This window comes from Urtica dioica, chromosome 6, assembly GCF_054948205.1.
Source record: "Urtica dioica subsp. dioica isolate 48M chromosome 6, U.dioica_male_clone48M_v1_H2, whole genome shotgun sequence".
NCBI lineage: Eukaryota > Viridiplantae > Streptophyta > Magnoliopsida > Rosales > Urticaceae > Urtica > Urtica dioica.
In genome coordinates this window covers 1,797,103-1,817,737 of record NC_142761.1, presented here as the reverse complement: position 1 = coordinate 1,817,737, position 20,635 = coordinate 1,797,103, and the positions used below count along the sequence as shown (strand labels likewise).

At 33.3% G+C, this 20,635-nt stretch overlaps 3 protein-coding genes and 1 pseudogene across 6 annotated transcripts; 2 read left to right on the top strand and 2 right to left on the bottom strand.

Moving 5' to 3' along the window:
• The first annotated feature begins 51 nt into the window (after positions 1 to 51).
• Positions 52 to 4,523, top strand: LOC149392793 (APO protein 2, chloroplastic-like). Of its 3 annotated transcripts, none has more exons than XM_089616604.1 (6): positions 52 to 211; positions 298 to 376; positions 1,045 to 1,247; positions 1,893 to 2,236; positions 3,039 to 3,395; positions 3,898 to 4,523. In XM_089616604.1, the coding sequence occupies exons 3-6, from the start codon at positions 1,143 to 1,145 to the stop codon at positions 4,376 to 4,378; spliced, it is 1,287 nt and encodes a 428-aa protein (XP_089472730.1). In that variant the 5' UTR covers positions 52 to 211; positions 298 to 376; positions 1,045 to 1,142; the 3' UTR covers positions 4,379 to 4,523. The 3 variants fall into 3 exon arrangements, with proteins under 3 accessions (XP_089472730.1, XP_089472728.1, XP_089472729.1); XM_089616602.1 differs by having other exon boundaries at positions 298 to 389; XM_089616603.1 differs by having other exon boundaries at positions 298 to 960.
• Positions 4,524 to 4,975: 452 nt separating this feature from the next.
• Positions 4,976 to 7,386, bottom strand: LOC149392792 (small ribosomal subunit protein eS21y-like). 2 transcript variants are annotated; one of them, XM_089616605.1, is made up of 4 exons: positions 7,257 to 7,386; positions 6,790 to 6,883; positions 5,931 to 6,063; positions 4,976 to 5,309 (listed from the first exon to the last, which is right to left on the bottom strand). In XM_089616605.1, the coding sequence occupies exons 2-4, from the start codon at positions 6,837 to 6,839 to the stop codon at positions 5,244 to 5,246; spliced, it is 249 nt and encodes an 82-aa protein (XP_089472731.1). In that variant the 5' UTR covers positions 6,840 to 6,883; positions 7,257 to 7,386; the 3' UTR covers positions 4,976 to 5,243. The 2 variants fall into 2 exon arrangements, with proteins under 2 accessions (XP_089472731.1, XP_089472732.1); XM_089616606.1 differs by having other exon boundaries at positions 7,240 to 7,369.
• Positions 7,387 to 8,426: 1,040 nt separating this feature from the next.
• LOC149392791 (rapid alkalinization factor 23 pseudogene) lies at positions 8,427 to 9,047 on the top strand (annotated as a pseudogene).
• A 1,673-nt stretch (positions 9,048 to 10,720) lies between these two features.
• On the bottom strand, positions 10,721 to 13,227 carry HSBP (heat shock factor binding protein). Its single transcript, XM_089616887.1, has 5 exons — positions 13,109 to 13,227; positions 12,003 to 12,056; positions 11,874 to 11,897; positions 11,729 to 11,771; positions 10,721 to 11,179 (listed from the first exon to the last, which is right to left on the bottom strand). Exons 1-5 carry the CDS (start codon positions 13,109 to 13,111, stop codon positions 11,019 to 11,021), a joined length of 285 nt encoding a protein of 94 aa, XP_089473013.1. The 5' UTR covers positions 13,112 to 13,227; the 3' UTR covers positions 10,721 to 11,018.
• Between the last annotated feature and the right edge of the window lie 7,408 nt (positions 13,228 to 20,635).

The following is a 20,635-nucleotide window of genomic DNA, read 5'->3' as shown; positions in this document are numbered from 1 at the left end:
ATTTTTTCTTAATAGTTTCTTTTCAATTTAGAAAATTGAATATATTAATTCTAAAGAGTAATAAAAATTGTAAGAGAAAGGAAACATATTTTATTCTCAAAAGCAGACTCAGACTCGGTGGAGACATCACTTATCTTCATCGACATTTTTTTTTTAGAGAGAGAGAGAGAGAGAGAGAGCGATCGAGCGATTCTTAGCGAGCGATCCTTAGGTATTTTTTCTTCAATCGGTCTCACTCTGTTTTTCTTCAAGTCCGCTAACTCTGTTGAGCTGATATTTTAGTTGTTACATTTCTAGGTTTTCCGGTTTGGGTCAGCTGGGGGTTCGGGGCTTTAGAGAGCGTGAGACACAGAGCTCCGGCGAAACGACGGCAGAGGTAAGCGATCGAGGTAAGCTATCAACTTATTCTTCAATACAAATTTATAGTTTCTGGATTTGGGGGTTTCGGTTCTTGATTTGAAAATAGGGTTTCCGGTTGTACGAGGTTCGATTTGATAATAGATTTCATTGCTTGTAGTTTTGGGGGTTTTGATTCTTGAGCTTTCTTTTTTACAAAGCAAGAACAAACGTACCACAGAATGGATTTTACCTTCGTTCGACGAAGAACCCAAGAGCGATACACAAATAGATGTACAGAAACAGGCAAATAAACCCTGTGATTGTATGTGCTCAGAGTTCTAGGGTTCAAATTTAAATTATCAATCAAACAATTGTTTTGTTAAATGGGTTTTAATCAAAAAAGAAAAAGAAAAAAAAAGCCCAAATTCCTCTGGCCCATCGGTATTATGTCTGATAAAAAACGGTGTCGTTTAATTTATGATTATCTGCTCTATCAATAAAATCCATCGCTGCTCATAACAAAAATAATTAAATACGAAAATATTCTCTTACCATTTCCTTGGTTAATTTTAACACAATATACTCTGGTTCTGAATTTTTTTTTTCTGTGCTGATAACGAGGTGAGACACTGAAAAACCTTCCTTAAAAGACCAGAAAGTAAGCTGTTTTCCTTTTATTAAGAGTGTTAACTGTTGACATCACAGCTTTTCCGAAGATGAATTCGTGAATACATACTCTTTCCAAGCACGGAATCCGGTGCTTGTAGTTACTCGTTTGGCTCTGTGGCTTGTGTTGAAATCGAATGATTTTATCGTCGAAAACCATGAGTGTGTCTCTCAATATGAAGTCAGATTATTCTCTCAAGGCTAATCCGTGCCTTGGCCTTGATTTTCTTCATTCTTTTCAGGTACGCCATCATTGTTATGTTCTTTTGGTAGTTAAATTGGTGGCAAATAAATTGTGGTACAAGAAGGAAAATATAAAATTGACTATCAATATTTAGAAGTGTATTTATACTTTTTAAAATTCAAATGAATTTCGGAAAATCAATTGAAGTTACTGATGGTTGATATGTTTGGAAGACACTTGGTTTGAAGTCTAATATTGCTCTATAATTTGATGTGTTCATTTTCTTTCTTTTTTTTTTTGGCGTTCACTTGAGCTTGATTCTGATCTGTGGTATGGTTTTACTCAAGGATCTTGAGCTCATGAAGAAATAAGAAAATCCTTTAGAACCCTAGGCAAGCACATAGTTCACTGTTCATGACAAGATATAGCATTATGTCAGGACTCTATGCTAAGCAAACACTTGGTTGATTGTTAGCCTAAGAAATAGCATTACTAGTAGATGTTCGTGAACAAAGGTTGTAAGATTTCATCAATCAGGAATAACTGTATTAGTTTATGGTGACTCAGAGGTCCTCTTCGATGCTCGTTGATCTTGTATTTTAATATATTTTATCAATGAATTTCAAAGGTTTCTATCCTTTTTTTTTTCCTTTTCTTAAATAGCTCACCAATCATTTTCTTGTGTTTGCTATTTTATTTGCAGAATTTTACCAATAGGCTCAAAACACCGTCAAGGAATTCTCGGGAAAATGGTCCACTGTATGCATTGAGTATCAGATGTGATAATCCTCAGAACACCGATTTTCCTCGGTACTATGGGAAACGGGACAAAAAGCCATTTCCGGTCCCGGTGGTGGAGATGAGGCGAGCCGCGAGGGAAAGGATTAAGAAGATGAGAGGCAAGCCCAGAACTCCGATCGTGCCTCCCAGGAACGGGATGCTTGTCAAGAGCTTAATCCCGGTAGCCTATGACGTGTTCAACAACAGAATGACGATGATCAACAATCTCAAGAGGCTCTTGAAAGTTGTGCCTGTACATGCTTGCAGGTATTATACCCTATTTGACCATTTTAATCTTCATAGGCTTTTGTCGAAACCCACTCGTTGTCATAGTGTGGAACAGGAGAGTATTTTGACTTCTATGGTGGGGTCTTATTTTAGCAGAGCTGTCAAGGTTACTTCTATGGTCTTCAATGCAAATGCATGACTAGATAACTGTTAAGACTTGGGTTATTAGGTAATTAGTAGCAAGTGGGGTTATTGTAGAATAAGTAGAGAGTATGTAATAAGGCGGATTAGGAGATAAATGATATGAAAGAAGAATCTGAAAACTGTTTAGTGAAATCAATACAAAAAATATCATGGGGCGTATCAATAACACGGACCGTTTTGTAGTTTAATGCTCGACACTAATTGATCTTGGGGTCTTAAACTCTCTCGGCTTGTTTGTTGACTCTGCTTTTTCAGGCAAGTTGCATGTAGGGATGTGTAAAAAAATGGAAAAACTGTTAATGGGACCGGACCATCGGTTTAAATTGGTTTCTCTATGATCTGGTCCAGCTTTTCAAATCGGTCTTAAATGGTTTGGACTGGTTTGGTTTATTTTTTATTTGGTCCAATCCAGTCTAAAGTTTTTATTATTTCTGGTCTGGTTTATAGACTGCTTTGGGACCGGTCCAGAGCGTGTTCGTGTTAACTAACTTGCTCCTATGTTATGAATTTCGACGATTAATTTGTATCCTTTTAGTTCAAAGATCAGATATTGCATGATATATAATCACAAGTTTAGGATTATTTATCTTGTAGTATCACTTTTTTTTTTTTATCCGGTTAACTGAAATGATCGCAGGTGGTGCAACGAAGTCCACGTGGGGCCGACGGGACACCCGTTCCGGTCGTGCAGAGGGCAGAAAGCGAGCGAGAGAAACGGGCTCCACGACTGGGGGAGCGCGACCGTGGACGACGTCTTCCCTCCCGTCGAGTGCTACCACCTCTACGACCGCATGGCGAGGCGAATCCCCCACGAGCAAAGATTCTCCATCCCCAGACTCCCGGCCTTAGTCGAGCTCTGCATCCAAGCCGGCGTCGAAATCCCCGAGTTCCCCGCCAAGAGGCGCCGGAAGCCCGTGATCCGCATAAACAAGAGCGAGTTCATCGACGCCGACGAGAGCGACCTCCCCGACCTGAGCCCCGACCCGCCCGTCAGGTAAAGGTGGGCAAAACGGTTAACCGGTTAAACCTTTAACCATTTTAGATGGTTAACGGTTAAAAGGTTTAACCGGTTAACCGTGGTTTTTTTTTTTTTGTTAATAATTGATTGTTTTGGTTTACGATGTTAGTTGACGTGTGAAGCATATCAACCGGGGTAAACCATCAAATAATCGGTTAAAATTAGGGCCCATTAGATATATAGCCTTATTTACCTATCTGGTTTGCTATTTTGCCAACTTCTAGAAATTTTTTGGTAAATAGCGATAAGCCATTATTTACACGTTCAAAAAGCTTAGCAGTAACAACAAAAAGAAAATAAAAATGTGTAAATACATCAAATCTGTGGCTGTTTACCTAATATATACTAAAAGTTGGCTAAACAACAATTACGAAAGTTTAAGTGGGTTAGTTTCCTAATTTATTGTTCAAATTAACCACTTGGTTAACAACGTTTTGGTTAATTTTAACCGGATAAAATGCCCACCTTTACTGCCAAGGGCTCTGCTGGCGGAGACCCCAGAGTTGGCGGTTGTAGCTCCGGAGGGGGAAAAAGACGAGATCGCCCTCTCGGCGGAGGAGGCTCTGCGGGCGTGGACAGAGATGCGGAGAGGGGCAAAGAAGCTGATGATGGTGTACCGGGTGAGGGCGTGCGGGTACTGCCCGGAGGTCCACGTGGGGAGCGACGGGGGCCACCGGGCCCAGAACTGCGGGGCCCACAAGCACCAGCAGAGGAACGGGCAGCACGGGTGGCAGTCGGCAGTGCTGGACGACCTGGTCCCACCGCGGTACGTGTGGCACGTGCCTGACGTGGCGGGCCCGCCTCTGCAGAGGGAGCTCCGGAGCTTCTACGGGCAGGCGCCTGCGGTGGTGGAGATGTGTGTCCAGGCCGGGGCACCCATCCCCGACAAGTTCAAGGGCACCATGAGGCTCGATATCGGAATACCCGATGATCCCAAAGAAGCCGAGATGGTTGTGTGAGAATCAATTCTCACCCTGCATTTTTCAGTTTTGATCGTCAATGTTCAGCTTTTAGGACACTTTCGTTCTTGTAATTGTAACACCATTACTCTTATGAGTTCAAAAAAAAAAAAAAAAGAATCAGAATTTTTGGGTATGTGCTTCTTCACTCTGGTCAGGTATGAACTATCTCTATGCTTATTATAGGATAGTAAAAACAAGTATATTTATGTATATATATGTTACTAGTACATTGATACAATATTTATATATATATATATAATTTTCTTAGAAATAAAAGTTATATACATAATGTAATGTAGTTTCTTTATATATGTATAAAAATTGAAAAATATGTGTGTATGGATTATATGTATATATTTTTAATATATTCTGCAATATTATTTCTGTTCGGTTTTTCATCGGCATGTCGGTTTTTCATAAAAAAAAATGCACTTAAAAACGGCATCTCAATTGCTTTTTTCCACATTTTTTTCATTCGGTTTTCCATTAATCATAAAGTTCGAAACGGCGTCGAAAACGGCATTTCGAACCTCGATTCAAACCATCTTCCAGAAATTAGGAATTGTCGTGCCTCTCTGAAATTAATGATTAAAATGCAAAAAGAGAGATGTAGAAGTAATTATACTTACTGATCAATAGTTTTACTATGTGAGCAAGCTTGCGACGCAAAGTAATCCGAATAACTTGAAGAAAGATTGACAAATCACTTTAGACCAAAAAACAAAACTAAGATTCCTTAAAAAAAACATAAAAAAACGTTCTTGATAATCCCCATAATTGTGAACAGCCTAAGCTACCTGTTCAACCACTGTTTTCCTTCCTTCTCTAGCAGCTTATATGAAATTAAAAATCATGTGTTCTACTATGCTTGACGAGATTCAGCTTTCTTGTTATTCCATAGCCGGTCGATTGCACTGTCAGCATCTCCCTGTAAAGCAAGAAAGAGAGTTACTTTGCATTTAATAAAAGAGCATCATATATAAGTACGAAATACACACACCAATGTTTGGAATCTAGATTTTATGAAAATACGAGGAAAAGTGAAAATCGAAGGAAAATCAATCTTCATTATGTTATTTTGAAATTTAAAATTGCATTTCTATTGTCAAGAAATACAAAATCTCAATTTGAACTACATACTTTCCCCTCTTCAAATTTTATTTCATACGAATGTTTCTCAATCCAATCACAACGAAAATCTCTACTGGATTGGCAATTTTTTTCTTGGGTCATTAAGTTATATAGCCACGGTTATAGTGAATTGGGATATAATCCACTTTTGGTTAATTTTTTATAAATAGCCAAGTTAACTTATTGACAGATTAATAAAAGACTTATTTAACTCAGTCAAACATGTAAAAAAATGTAGTTAATAGGTTGCCACGTATGCAAGTTGGCTATTTACAAAGTATTTACCAAAGATTGGCTAATTTACAATTCATATAATTTAGGTGGCTTATGTAGCCAATTTTTTGTTTTTTCTTTCAAAAAAATTTCTAGGTTCCAAACATACCCTTGAGAAAGCTGGAATGTAGAAAGAATGACAAACCTGCGCACGAATGTAGCCACAAAGTGCGAAAGTGGAGAAGTGGCCAGTGTAGACACCGTTCTGGTCCAAATGGCCAACGTTGAGCTGTACCGAGGCGTGGTCCTTAGAAGTGATCAGCCTATTGGTTGCCGAGCTGCGATGCACCACAAGTTCAGAACTTTACGATCTCATTTCTACTCTACCGAGTCAGAAATAAACCCAAAGGGATCTAAATTCGAAAGCAGTTCATTGTTCAATAAAAAAGATCCCCAATAACCGAATCCAATTCAAGCAAAAAAAGCTCAAGTATACTGACTTATAATGATGACCTAGAATGTGCAATACTCAAACTAGCAACACTTGGAGAGACACTGAAAATCAAAGAAAGATTATAGCTCAATTGTTTGGTCAAATTGGTTCTGCACTAAATTGGAATATGATTGCTAACTCTCAACATTGCTCACTAGCACAGGAACCTCGAAAGGACAAGATTTTCCTTCTCGCTTTCAACTCCTTTATTTTATCTGTGATTCTTTATCAATGCTTACCATAATTTTAATCTATTACAGAAAAGAGAAGGGATAATACTTTTAATGCATTACTCTCCCTATCCTCAAGCCAATATCTGCTTGACACATGCACATCGAGCTTTCCTATATTTAGTTTGACGTGAGTAAATTTTCTAGATCAATTAAACCCCATGAGGACCATTTTCTGGAATAAACATCAAGCAGAAAAAAAAAAAAAAAAAAAGAGTATCGTTTCTATTATGCCCTATTACACTCGGAAACCTGAACCTGGACATATTATAGCAAAGCTTGTTGCAAACATAAAATTCTTATTCAAAACAACTGAAATTTAACTGAAAAGGGATTTATACCATTTTCTGGGAATGTAGAGCTCGGTAATAATTCCCTCTTCGTTCTGCATATTGGTGAATGATTTGGATGCGCTTTGTTAAGGACTTGTGAAATCTTTTCAACCCAAAAACAGATCACGTGAAGACAAATTTCAAGCTTAGTAGAGTGATAAAAAAAAAAAAAAATCATGTGGTAAAGAGTGAAGCAATAACGTAAATGCAAAACGATCAAAAAGTAAGAAATCACTGAATTCTACATCTAATTTCAGTTAAATTTCACATTAAATAAATTCAAATTCGCAAGATTAGGCAAAGGTATCTTTATGATTGTATGGCACGACTCCAAGGTGATGAAATCCACATACTGGAAGGTGTAAATACAAGTACTCTATTTTTCTCTCGAGTTACTATAGATAATTATATGCGACTGAGATCATTCATGTACATTTTACAAAGCAAGAACAAACGTACCACAGAATGGATTTTACCTTCGTTCGACGAAGAACCCAAGAGCGATACACAAATAGATGTACAGAAACAGGCAAATAAACCCTGTGATTGTATGTGCTCAGAGTTCTAGGGTTCAAATTTAAATTATCAATCAAACAATTGTTTTGTTAAATGGGCTTTAATTAAAAAAAAAGAAAAAAAAAAGCCCAAATTCCTCTGGCCCATCGGTAATAATAATAGTAAAAAATGTAAAATTGCAAAGGAACTCAAAACGCTGTCGACAAAGTAATTAACAAGTAAAGCCGGTCACTTTACCGTGAAGTGGCAAAACCCCGTAATTATCTCGAGAAAGCAAGGGCTTTTAGTCAACCTCATAGCCTCAGCCTTATAAAGCCTCTCCTTTCGTTTCTCTCTCTACAACCAAACAGACCCAAACTCACTCAAAGGGCAAAAGCAATGGGAAACTCAGAAAACGACGTGTCTATCGAACGCGTTTATAATGTTAGAGAGCTGTCTTATGTGGGAGTCCTAATAAGCTTTCCATGGGAAACAGTCTATTAATTGCCACGCCTAACTTGCAATATAATCAATTTTATTGAATAATATTATCGAATGAATTATTGAACGAAGCATACTATTGCATTTGGCGTGAAATTGACCTAAATTGCCTCGTGATTGTCTTTCATAAACAATTACTCTAACTTGTTTGGAAAGCACTTTCTCAAAGTCACTCTCGTCTCTCGTTATTTAACCTCTCAATGTGAACATATCTCAATCTCAAAATTAGTTGTCCAATAACTGGATTTTGTTGTCGTTATAGTAAAACATCCCATCATTATTCACACAAAAGCGCGTATCTCTTTCTCACTCGCTTCTTATCACTATTTCGTTGGTCAGATAAATCGGTACATTTTACAATAAAATGATGTGTTGTAACTTGTAACTAGTAAGTTCGAACGTATTACTTTTATTTGTAATATTAAGACTTATACCCGAAAATAATCTACATAAATATAATATAAATTAGAGTTGATCAATAATAACAATAGTAAAAAAAATGTAAAATTGCAAAGGAACTCGAACGCTGTCGACAAAGTAATTTAACAAATAAAGTCGGTCACTTTACCGCGAAGTGGCAAATCCCCGTAATTATCTCGAGAAAGCAAGGGCTTTTAGTCAACAACATAGCCTCAGCCTTATAAAGCCTCCTCTTTCGTTTCTCTCTCTACAACAACCAAACAGACCAAACTCAAAGGGCAAAAGAAATGGGAAACTCGAGAGTGAAATTAGTCGTAGCGATCTGCCTAATCCTGGCCGTCCACACGGCCACGCTGGCATCGTCCTCGGTCGTCGATTTCATCGGGGACCACTGGATCTCGACGGCGAGATCGGGGTGCTCGGCCGCAGGGGATTGCCTCATCGGTGACGTGGACTTCGAGGTGGAGATGGAAATGGACTCGGAGAGCCACCGGCGCATTTTAGCGCAGAGGAGGTACATCAGCTACGGTGCGCTGAGGAGGAACACTGTTCCGTGCTCGCGACGCGGCGCCTCGTACTACAATTGCCGGCCCGGAGCTCAGGCGAATCCTTACTCTCGCGGTTGCAGTGCCATTGCGCGCTGTAGAAGATAAACTGTTATTCAATTATTATTATTATTACTTTTATTATTATTATTATTGATTTTTTTTAATATTAATTGTTATCGCCTATTATTGTGTTATAGATATATATTTACATATATATGTGTGAGTGTGTGTACCGTAAGAATGAGAAGATGATATTTTCCCAGAGTTGGATAATTATTATTATAATATGTTTATCTTGAGATTTTTCTTTGGCTTGTTTGTGTGACTTGTGTCAATATTACATAATTAATTATCATATATTGTTTAAACAATTAATTATCATAATTTTAGATGTTCAGTATCTTTCTTTCTAGATAATTAAAAAAAAATATGATTGTTTTACTCTTGGTGATGAATAATATACACCTTGATTGTTATACATTGTTGTTCAATTTTGTAGTTAAGTATTTGAATGTCTCTTGAGTCTTGATTGATTATTCAACCCAGTTCTTCTTGGTGATGAGGAAATAATATACAGCTTGATTATTTTTAAAAACAATATCAAATATGGCTATGATGAAGAGGCCTTTGTTTTTCTTCACTTTATATTTGTCTTTTTGAAATTGTGGCTGTGATGCAAAGCAACAACTGTCATTGCTTTTCCTTTTTCTTTTCTCAAATAATAATTATGGAGAAGACAAAGAGAGACATCATATTTAAGCACTCTTTCCTTTTTTTTTTTTACATCATCTCCAATTAAAATTTTATTTTTGCAAATTCAGTTATTTATTTATTTATTACCATCACGTGGTCGTTGCGATATTATTTATTATTTTAAAATATTTGTACATCTGTTTGAAACCTTAATTTTACTAGTCGAATCGAACTACAAAAGATTTGTCTTTAGAAGAAAAAAAAAAATCTTGTTTAAAAATTACGCATGCCACAAATCTCAGATTCTTAACTCTCAACTCATACATTCCCCTTATAAATAATAATAATAATAATAATAATAATAATAATAATAATAATAATAATAATAATAAAAAACTTCTATTCCTTGTATTCATTCATAAAAAAAATTAATTATTTTTTTCCTAATTGAAATTCAATTATTCATAGTTCCAGATTCTACCCGGGGAATTAATGAACTCGCTGGACAAACGGCTTCTGAAAACGCCAAAAATCCAGCGCATATTAATAATGGCAATACACAATTGATCATAAATATAAATCATATACAGATGATAAAATAAAAATAGTTTGTAGAATCTGATTATCTGTCCACCACAATTAAAAGCAGTTATGCAAAAATACCAACTCGTAGACATTATAAAGATCTCTTCAAAGTCTCTCTCTCATCTTCAAAATCTTACATTTTCTAATCACAAACCACCTCATATGATATGCTTTATATATAGAGACACGAATTACACATTTAGGATTTCGTTTTCAGGACTACCCTACAAATGCCCATTAAGGTGCGAATAATAAATATTTTTCACCTACCTAACAGTTCTAACTACATTATTATTATTATTATTATTACATAATACACTAATGAGTAGTTACGTGAAGTAAAAACTAAAGTTATAGTCACAATTCAAATTATACACGTTCCACTATAGCCAATTTTCCTAACTTCCTTGCTTCATTTACTACACTTTTCAAACAAAATGTCAAACGAACATTTGTTTCAATAATGTAGTAATGTACATTATACCAACCATAAAATACGTGATATTATTTTATCAAAAAAAAAAAAATACGTGATATTATAGTTGTATATATCTTAATTTTTGTGGCAATTGCCATTAAATACGAATATGCTAGCTAGATAGCGGTGAGACATTATTAAATACTAAAGCATTTACCTGGTCGTTGGTTTGTCTACTTGTACAAGTCATCTAATTTGAAAGAAAAGAAAAAAACAGTGATATTGTGAAAGATTTGGGTAATATATTTATATATCTACCGGCAGTTGGCAAGATAGAAGATATAAAATCTGTGACTGTGTGTCTGTGACCCACGAAAAGACCAAAGATTTTAATCCAATAATTCAAAAGACCCACCAAAAAAAAAAAAAAAAATCTAAAAAAAAATTTCAGCTTAGATTGAGATTGGTTGATAAAATTCAAATCACAAGCCCTTGTTTTTACATATCAATCACGAAGCATTGAAGATATTATATATGCGAGATTTGCGGTGTCGTTCTTATCTTATCTTTCGTACGATTTAATGATCGGCCGGCTTGGAAGAAGGAGAGCCCTCCGATTTGAGATCCGGTCTTGGCCTCGAAGGAATCGACGGTGATGATGAACCATCCGTGCCCATCTCGGTTTTGAGATCGTTGATGCTCTGTTCCAGCTCGTCGATTCTGTTTCCCATCTCGTCGAGTTCATCGTAGTCAAGGAGATCAACAACAATGAAAAAAATGTACATATATTATAAAGTAAAATACAATTATGCTAAAACACGTAAAAGCGTGAGAATTATAGGTCATGATTTGCCAGCAGCTCAGCAGTAAAATTGTTGTTGATGATGATGATTAAAATATATATTATAAAATAGAATTATGCTCAATAGATCAATTTCGAAGCCAGCAGAAACAAGTAAAAGAGTGATAGAAGGAAAAAAAAAAAAAAAAACAGCATGAACTCTCTTACATCTATGATTTGCCAGCAAATTGGCAGTAAAAAAAAGTTGATGATGATGATGATTTACCGAAGAAGCGAAGGGAATGAAAATTCAAAATCGAAACATGATGTGCTTGACGAAATCAGATTAAGAAAGAATTCTACGAAACTGACTTAAAAAAGAGGGGACCAAATGAATCGATTTTATCGTCTTAACATGTTAGGAATCTGGATTCGAGTGAAGTGAAAATGAATACAAAACTGAAATAAGGAAAGTAGCTGCAACAAAAAAAAAACAAAAAAGGATATTCTTCGAGATGATAGAGTCTGACATTGTTTGGAACCTTGTTTGCTGTTAAAAACTCAAATATATCAGCTTTATATATATATATGCTAACTTATATTCAATCTGTAAATGAAAACAGTAAGTAAAACCTCAGAAATCTGAACTGACCATTTGTAGAAGAAGATTTTGCACCTGAAAAAAAAAAAAAAAACAGGATTAACCGCAGAAATATACTCCGATATCATTATTTGATTATTCACAACTATATGAATCCGTATTTGAAAAGAAGAGACTCACAAAAGCCGTCATGTCGGCAGTGCTTTGTTTCGAATCGTCCGCATCGTGGCCATCCTATCAAGACAAGAACGATTAAGTAACTTCGATAAAACGTACGCGATAACAAACTGGATTTTTTTTTTTTTTTGGGATTATTTGAAATAGAAACGAAAGGAAATACGATACTCAGAGAGATATCGGACTACTTTCGAGAGCTCCTTAACTCTCCCAAATGTGATATTTTCTTCCTATCTAGCTTTGTATACAATTTTCATACCCATTTCTCTATGATATTCTCTCTTATTCATAAGCTGAATAACTTCTCCAAGTATTATATATTTAGCCAACTAATTATCTCATACTATTATTATTGTACCCCAAATATGTGGCGACTTACAATGAGCCACAATTTGGGTTGATGATTGAATAACTCGTTTCCATGCTAAGCATAGCAAAGCTATTGAATTTCTGAAAAACATTCCTGGGCCCAAAAAAAAAAAAAGCCATACGAAGAACAAGCAAAACTGATTGATTTTGATTTGGCAAAACAATGCATATGAAATTGAGTGCTCGTTTTCATTTGATCACTTTGAAGCTGATCTAATAATACCGGTAACTATAGATTTCGTAGCATAAGCAGAGAAAATACATACACACTAGTACATAGGTCAAAAGAAGTGACATTTTCAAGTTTATTCTATGTTATCAGATATCATTACAATTCAGGGAAATGCTAAAAAAAAATGAACTCATTATCACTTTATAGTATTACACTGACTTTGAGCAAGTGAAGCGGAGAAGAAACATTGGATTAGATCGAATTGGGCAAGTTTTCAGTACCAATTTCATTTCATCGACAATTTTGAAACCGATTAACCCTAGATTATTACAAGCAATTGATTTCTAAACGATCTTCAGAAAGAAAAAAAAATTCTAAGCAGCTCTATACAAATATAATTAGGTTAGAAGTGCATAGGACGAGCAAGAGAAATCTCATAACCCAAAATCTAAAACCTAAAATAAGAAACAAACAATATTGATTTCCGTTCAGTTTTTTTGCAGAATTAAGGGATGCTACGATATTTACTCAAACAAAACCGAAGACTTCGAGAGGACTGAAATCTTACCATTGCCGATTCTCTTCAAATGAAAATATTTTCTTTACCGTTGTTATGGTTCTTATCTCAACTGTTCGGATTATGGTTTTTTATTTATTTATTTTTCTTTTGTTCCTTTCTCGTATGTGCTCGAAATTAATTGGGACCAAATTACGATTTCACCCCTATGGAGAAAAGCCGTATGTGCATAAAAAAAATATGGCTACATGAGATGAGATGAGAATAGAATGAGAGTATTTTTTAGAACCTATTTTGAGTCGAGTATTTGAAGTTTGAAATTTGGACACTTAATTGTTATGGTTGGTGTAAAAGACTTGGCCTTATTATGAACCATTCACTTTTGAGCTAGGCTTTCTCGGACCAAACTCGGTCATCAAGCCGATATTCGAACATTCGCGTGGAAGTCGGATCGAACTGGACACGTGTCACGAGCTGGTGAATTGAATGTCGTTGTTCGTAGATATGTCCTCCGAAGATGCGGAGCTCAGAAATCCAATATTTTTTTATAAATAGACTTATGAAATTCTAAAGTTAAATCAATTTTCTTTATACGCGCACAAACTTGGAGTTAGGACAAAATTATCCTTCCACTTCCATTTGGACGCCGCTTCCGCTCCATAACTTAAGGGATGCTTTCGGATGTAAATGACCGGTAATTTTTTGTTCAAAACCAGAAATTAAAAAAATAAATAAATAACGATATATGGAGTCATTTTCTGACTATTTGCCGTGTTGCTCATTATTCTCAACCTACAAGGAAAAAAAAATATGACGTAAATTCTCAATAGATTATTGAATTTCTGTAAAAAAAAAAAAATAGTATAGCTATTTATAATTTTTTGTACACTACACTGATTGAAAATTTTGGACAAAAATTATATTAATATTTTCATTTTGGACAAAAACTATATCTAATCACAACATGCTGTTATGGTATAGCTTTGAAATTTTTTCTCCACAAACATTGATACCTATCAATAACAATAAGTCATCATAACCTATCAATTTTTTCAATTGATTTTTTCATGACAATTTATACAAACTAAGCCACTAGTATGGCAATTAAGAAATTACCATAGTTTACCTAATTTTTGAATAACTAGCCATATTTGAATAATTTAGACAACTATTTTTTAAAAAACAATGAGTTACTTTTCTGACCTTCTATTTTTTTTTTTTTTGGTCTTAAAAATTAGTTGACTTTCTGTTTTTAAAAATAATGAATACTCTTGCCCATTTTATTGAATATACGTGCAGAGTTTATTAGCCACGAATTCTGGCAGTTATTACTTGGCAGACTTTCTTATTATATACGTACTAAATATTGTGCATATTTTTTCTTCAAAAAATACACGTATTGGAAAGCTTCAATAAAGGCAATCAGTTTTTGTTCATAGTAATTCGGATTTTGATATTTTTGAGTCGTTTGTTTGTTTAATTACATAGTATCCCGTTTGTTTGTTTTTTATGTTATTCACCATTTTTTTTTTAATTAAAAAACGCATGGTGTATATCAACTTTGTAGATGTTTGTTAAAAAAAATAGAGAATATAAACAAACAATTGCTTAAACAAATATCAGCATTTATATCAGTCAACTTTATTCGTTTAAAAATTTATATAAACAAACAATTTTGATTTTTCACAAGCAAACAATTGTTAAACGAGCAAACATTAGAGAATAAAAAATTTATATAGTTTGATAAAAATAACAATCCCATAGATCAAGAAACTATCAGCATTTATATTTTTCAGAAAAGCCTGTTTTTTATTATAAAAATAATAAATAATTCTTTTCCACATTAAATAATTTTGAGACAAATGTTGTTTATGATTGTGTGTATCATAAGTTCAATGGAAGTAAACATATGTTTCTGGTTTTGTATGTCGATGACATGCTACTTGTCACTAATGATAAATGAATGTTGCATGAAACTAATAAATTTGTATCAAATAATTTTGTGATTAAAGATCTTGATGATTCCTCTTTTGTATTCTAAATCCAGATTTACCGAGACCGTTCTCGAGGCTTACTTGGATAATCTCAAAAGAGCTACATCAATAAAGTGCTTAAAAGATTTGACATGTTTGATTGTAAACCAGGAGACCTATCGCTAAAGGAGACATATTTAGTCTCAATCAATGCCCAAAAGGTAATCTTAAGATTGAGGAGATGGAAAAGATTCTCTATGCTTCAGCAGTCGGGAGTCTAATGTATGCTCAGTTTTGTACGCGTCCAGATATTGCGTATATTGTTGGAGTTTTAGGCAGATACTTAAGCAATCTAGGTATGGATAATTGGAAAGCAGTCAAATGGATCATGAGATACTTGAAAAGAACAAAAGACCACATGCTCACATATAGGAGGTCATACCATTTGGAGATCATTGGATATTATGACTCCGACTTTGCGGGATGCCAAGACAGTAGGAGATCCACATCGTGTTATGTTTATTTGCTGGATGGTTGAGTTATATCATGGAAGAGTGTAAAACCGTCTCTTATAACTTCATCTACCATGACAGCAGAATTCGTAGCACGTTATAAGGCATCCAACCATGGCATGTGGCTGAGAAATTTTGTCACGGGGCTGCGTATTGTGGAATGAATTGAAAGGCCGCTGAAGTTATATTGTGACAATAAATCAGTCATAATGTACTCCAACAACAACAGGAGTTCAACGAAGTCGAAATATATCGACATCAACTTTTTAGTTGTTAAGGAAAGAATGCAATGTGGATAGATTTACATAGAGCATTGAGGAACAAACTCTATGATAGCGAACCCTCTTACAAATGGTTTACAACCGAAGGTCTTTATAAACATTATTCTCATATGGGTGTTCTAGAGCTTTAGTATATCTAGATTCGGTGGGAATTTGTTTCTTTGTTTATTTATGTTGTGTGTTTTATGTTTAGTGTTGTTTATAAACATACATATTTGTTGTTTCTTATCAGGTTTATGGCATTAGTTTATTACACTTTGCACATTTAGGATAAGGTTTGATCTCTTTAAAGTAGGACCGGATAAAATTGATATGGATAGATCACTTTGCATATAATTTTACCCACCAGATATTCATGATTGATCTATGTCATTTGATTATACTGATCTATGTGACAACTGATGTGTTTAGTTGTGATTGATACAACTAAAACAACTTTGATCCTATATTAATGTAATTGATGGACAAAATTGTAATATGTAGCATCTTAACCATGACAAACATTTTCTGGCATGCTAAGGTTAACATATTTATTTTATACATATGTAGTTCAGTGGGAGATTGTTAGAATAATTTTGGGACTACTATTGTTATTAAATAAATGTGTTGGGTCATTATTAATTAACTCAAAATTGATGTGGTATAATTCAGAATAAAGTTTGTGACTTAAGGATATGGTATTATGTGGATACCACGAGTGCTAATTATAATTTGATGAGAGGTCAAACTAGAAATAGACAATAGTTATTAGCAACCGTCTCTCAGATATTTATTACAACTCTAATAGAATTATGTTAGATCTCATTCACTCTCTTTCCCTCTCCATTCTCTTAATCAGTATGTGGCTGATATTTATTTTTATTATATACATTTTTTTTTATGTGGGACCACAATATGTTATGTGAGTTATGGAAGAAAAGATAGGTATGAAATGTTTGGCTTATTTGGTTTCATTATGTACCTGTTTTTCTTTCACATTTTAGATTTCTTGTCGATGTGGGACAAATAACAAGCTCACTTTTCATTGACATACACACCAATGTGAGAAGCAGTCTACTTATGTTCTCTTCCGGCAATGTCACATGTGAATACTTTTACTATAAATTTAAATGGTGATCAATTTTGTAGAGGAGTTTAGATGCACACAAACTCATCTCCGCGCATCCGTCAGGGCAGACGTGCTGGGCGTGATCAATTTATTGGGCCGAATAAATTTTAATTGGTCTTGCATGGTTTCATGAGTTTTAACCAAGCATTAAACAATGTGGTATTTGCATCTTATGTCACAAATTGGTAATCCAATTGCAAATAAGTCACACGCACAAATTTTAGAAAGTTTTAGAGGAAGATGAAATGATTTTTAATGAGTTATTGTAAAAATTCAGAAGACATGGAGTAACTAATAAAAAAATTAAATTATGAGAGAGATTAATTTGAAATTTGCACATGTGACACGAATGTAAATACGTGACACAAATGCAATTTTGACAACTTTGTGACACAAATGCAAAAACCCGACGAATTTGTGACATTGACGCAAATTTCCCTTAAACAATTATGTTTAAAAACGTTCAAATGATTTGAGCCCAACATTAAGAAGGCTTGATGAAAATTAAACATGTTTCCTAAACATTTGTAACTGGGAGCTTTAAGCTTTACGGCATATTGAAAGCCCTGTCTCCAAACAAGCATTAATTTCCTTAAATAGGACTTAATTAAGGGACATTTCCGTTTTCCTACTATTTTCAAAAATTTATCAAACTAGGACTAGTAAAAAAAACTTTACCCTAAGTCAAATGAGAGATAACAAAATTCTACCTATTATACCCTCATATTGCATAACTAATTACCAACTTACCATCTTCCCCAATAAAATCTTTTCTTTTTTCTCTTTCTTTCTCTTTTAGGAAAAATAGAGGACTCACAGTTTAGTAAATTTTTTGAAAAAGTAGAAAATTGAAAATGGGCCTTAATTTAGTCCTACTCTTGACAATTTTTCTTAAATTGTAAACAAAAATTTGAATTTCTATAAATCATAGTCTTGATCTTTATAATTTTTTGTACACTACACTATTTTTTTTACAATATTCGTCATTTCATTAATTTTATACAAAAGTTATATTCATATTTTCATTTTGGACAATAATTACCTCTAATCACGAAATGGTGTAGAGGTTCGAAATTATTTATCCACAAACATTGATGTACCTATCAAAACGTCATCGAAACCTATCAATTTTTGTCACTTGATTTTTTTTCTTTTACTACTGTAAAGAAACGAAACCTATATATATATATATATATATATATATATATATATATATATATATATATATATATATATAAACCTAGAGAAAATAGTCAAAATCTATCAATTTTTTCACTAGTTTTTCTTTCATAATTATGGAATCATATTTTTAAGTAACATAGACCATTTAAATATAGAGATTTGTAACTAACTAGGCCACTTTAAACATGTGATTTTGGATCTAGCCTATGTTTGACAATTTTTAGGGATATAGCCAAATGGCTTATGTGTTAATAATTAAGGTCTGATTTGCCCTTATTTATTAATAAATTCGTCATTTTCTCTCTCCTATTTTTTTTCAAATAATTTTTTTTGCATCAAAACTTCAAAAATTCGTATCTTTCTCATATGAACTCGAAATTGAGTGATTTCAAATCCTACAAATTCGTGGCGTCGAGATCTTCAAAAATAGACCCAATGTGTTTGATGAAAAATTATGTTTAATGCATCATATTTACATTTCCATTTTTTTTATAATTTCAAAAAATTTCCGTTATTTCCATATTTAGGGTAGATTTTTCTACATCTATGGTATTAAACATTATTTTTTATCAAACACAATGGATCTATTTTTGAAGATCTCGGCGTCACAAATCCGTAGGATTTGGAATCACTCAATTTCGAGTTCATATGAGATAGATATGGTTTTTTGAAGTTTTGATGTAAAAAAAGTGTAGGAAAAAAATTGGAGAGAGAAAATGACGAATTTATTAATAAAAAATGGTAAATAAGACCTTAATTATTGCCATATAATCATGTTGGCTATTTCCCTAAAAGTTGTGAAACATAAGCTAAAAACAAATTTCATATTTATTGATATTTATTGATGTACCTATCAAAACGTCATCGAAACCTATCAATTTTTGTCACTTGATTTTTTTTCTTTTACTACCGTAAAGAAACGAAACCTATATATATATATATATATATTCATGGTGGCTTCACGGGATGGAACTTAATGGAAGGATGGAATTCCATGTCATGTTTGTGCCTCACGGAATTCCGTGTTCCGCGTGACTGACGGAAGTGGCAGGGGCGGAAGATTGCTTAATGGAAGTGGAATTTCCGTTAAGCTTAATGGAATTCCATATTTCCATTTGCTTTCATTAAGTAATTAAAAATAAATAAATAATCAAATTTAAATGGTATATAAAAGGGACTAAACTGTTAAAAATTTAAAAGAAGGTACAAATATGTAAATTAAATATCATCTCGTCTTTAATTTTTTTTTTCTCATTGTGAAACCACGGTATTCTTTTGCCATAAGTGAAGCCTATGAATAAAACCTCCGTGGTAATGTCCACGTTTTAAAAAAAAACTACTTTAATATGTTTTTATTTTGATATGAAATTTGATATGTAATGTTTTTATTTTGTTTGTAGCAAATAAGTTATTAATAAACACGAAAAAACATTAGTTTATACAGTGATTAATGTAAGATTTTATAATTTATTTTGATATTTTAGTTTTTATTCACTTTTGATGTGAGATTTCTAATACATTAGGAGAAAAAACACTTTTAGAGAAGAAAAAAAAAACATTTCTAATATACTATATCTTTAAAAAGTTATTAATAAAGATGAAATTCAATTTACATATTAGTGCATTCTTTTAAAATTTTAACAGTTTAGTCCCTTTCATTTACATTTAAATTTGATTTTTTATTTTTTTTAATTCCTTATTGGAAATTAATGGAAATATGAATTTCCATTAAGTTTAACGGAAATTCTATTTCCAATAAGTAATGGAAGGCACCAAAATTGGAAATGGAAATACCATTTCCAATAAGCAATGGAAGGTAGCTTATTGGAAATGGAATTTCCATTTCCTTCCAATAGCCAGGATGAAATTATATATATATATATATATATATATATATATATATATATATATATATATATATATATATATAAAACCTAGAGAAAATAGTCAAAATCTATCAATTTTTTCACTAGTTTTTCTTTCATAATTATGGAATCATATTTTTAAGTAACATAGACCATTTAAATATACTTCTATTTTCACATAGTTGCAAATTGTATTTGAGGATCTTCCCAACTAAGATCTAAGCTCAAAGAAATTATATTTAGAGTTTAGATCTAAAAACCCGGAACTAAAAGCTACAATGATCAAAGATCACAATTTGAAATCTGAATGGTTGAAACATCAAAACAAAAACAAAAATATATAGTCGTATATATTAATTTTCATGTTTCCTGAGATAAATATGCATAGACTCGTATTGACATATTATATATAAGAAAATTACAAATTACTCCACGTAATACAATACGACAAGTTCAATTTTTTTTTCTTCTTAAAAATAACTAAACTATAAACTAATTAAGCTAGTTACAAGTTACAACCACTCCCATATATACACGGTCGTCTCTTATATATCCACAGCAAAATAATAATATAAGATAAAATAACAACAAAACCACCACAATATACGATCAAATTCAAACAGAAACCTAATATACATTCCTCTATATAAAGCCATC

Coding starts and splice junctions, on each gene's coding strand:
- HSBP (XM_089616887.1), bottom strand. Junction 11,898..12,002: donor CTGCCGACATGACGGCTTTT/GTGAGTCTCTTC, acceptor TTTTTTTTTCAG/GTGCAAAATCTTCTTCTACA. Junction 11,180..11,728: donor AGACTCTATCATCTCGAAGA/ATATCCTTTTTT, acceptor ACTACGATGAAC/TCGACGAGATGGGAAACAGA.
- LOC149392793 (XM_089616604.1), top strand. CDS start 1,143: ATGATTTTATCGTCGAAAACCATGAGTGTGTCTCTCAATATGAAGTCA. Junction 1,248..1,892: donor ATTTTCTTCATTCTTTTCAG/GTACGCCATCAT, acceptor TTTTATTTGCAG/AATTTTACCAATAGGCTCAA. Junction 3,396..3,897: donor AGCCCCGACCCGCCCGTCAG/GTAAAGGTGGGC, acceptor TTTACTGCCAAG/GGCTCTGCTGGCGGAGACCC.
- LOC149392792 (XM_089616605.1), bottom strand. CDS start 6,839: ATGCAGAACGAAGAGGGAATTATTACCGAGCTCTACATTCCCAGAAAA. Junction 6,064..6,789: donor CTCTACATTCCCAGAAAATG/GTATAAATCCCT, acceptor GGTGCATCGCAG/CTCGGCAACCAATAGGCTGA. Junction 5,310..5,930: donor GTGGCTACATTCGTGCGCAG/GTTTGTCATTCT, acceptor CTTGCTTTACAG/GGAGATGCTGACAGTGCAAT.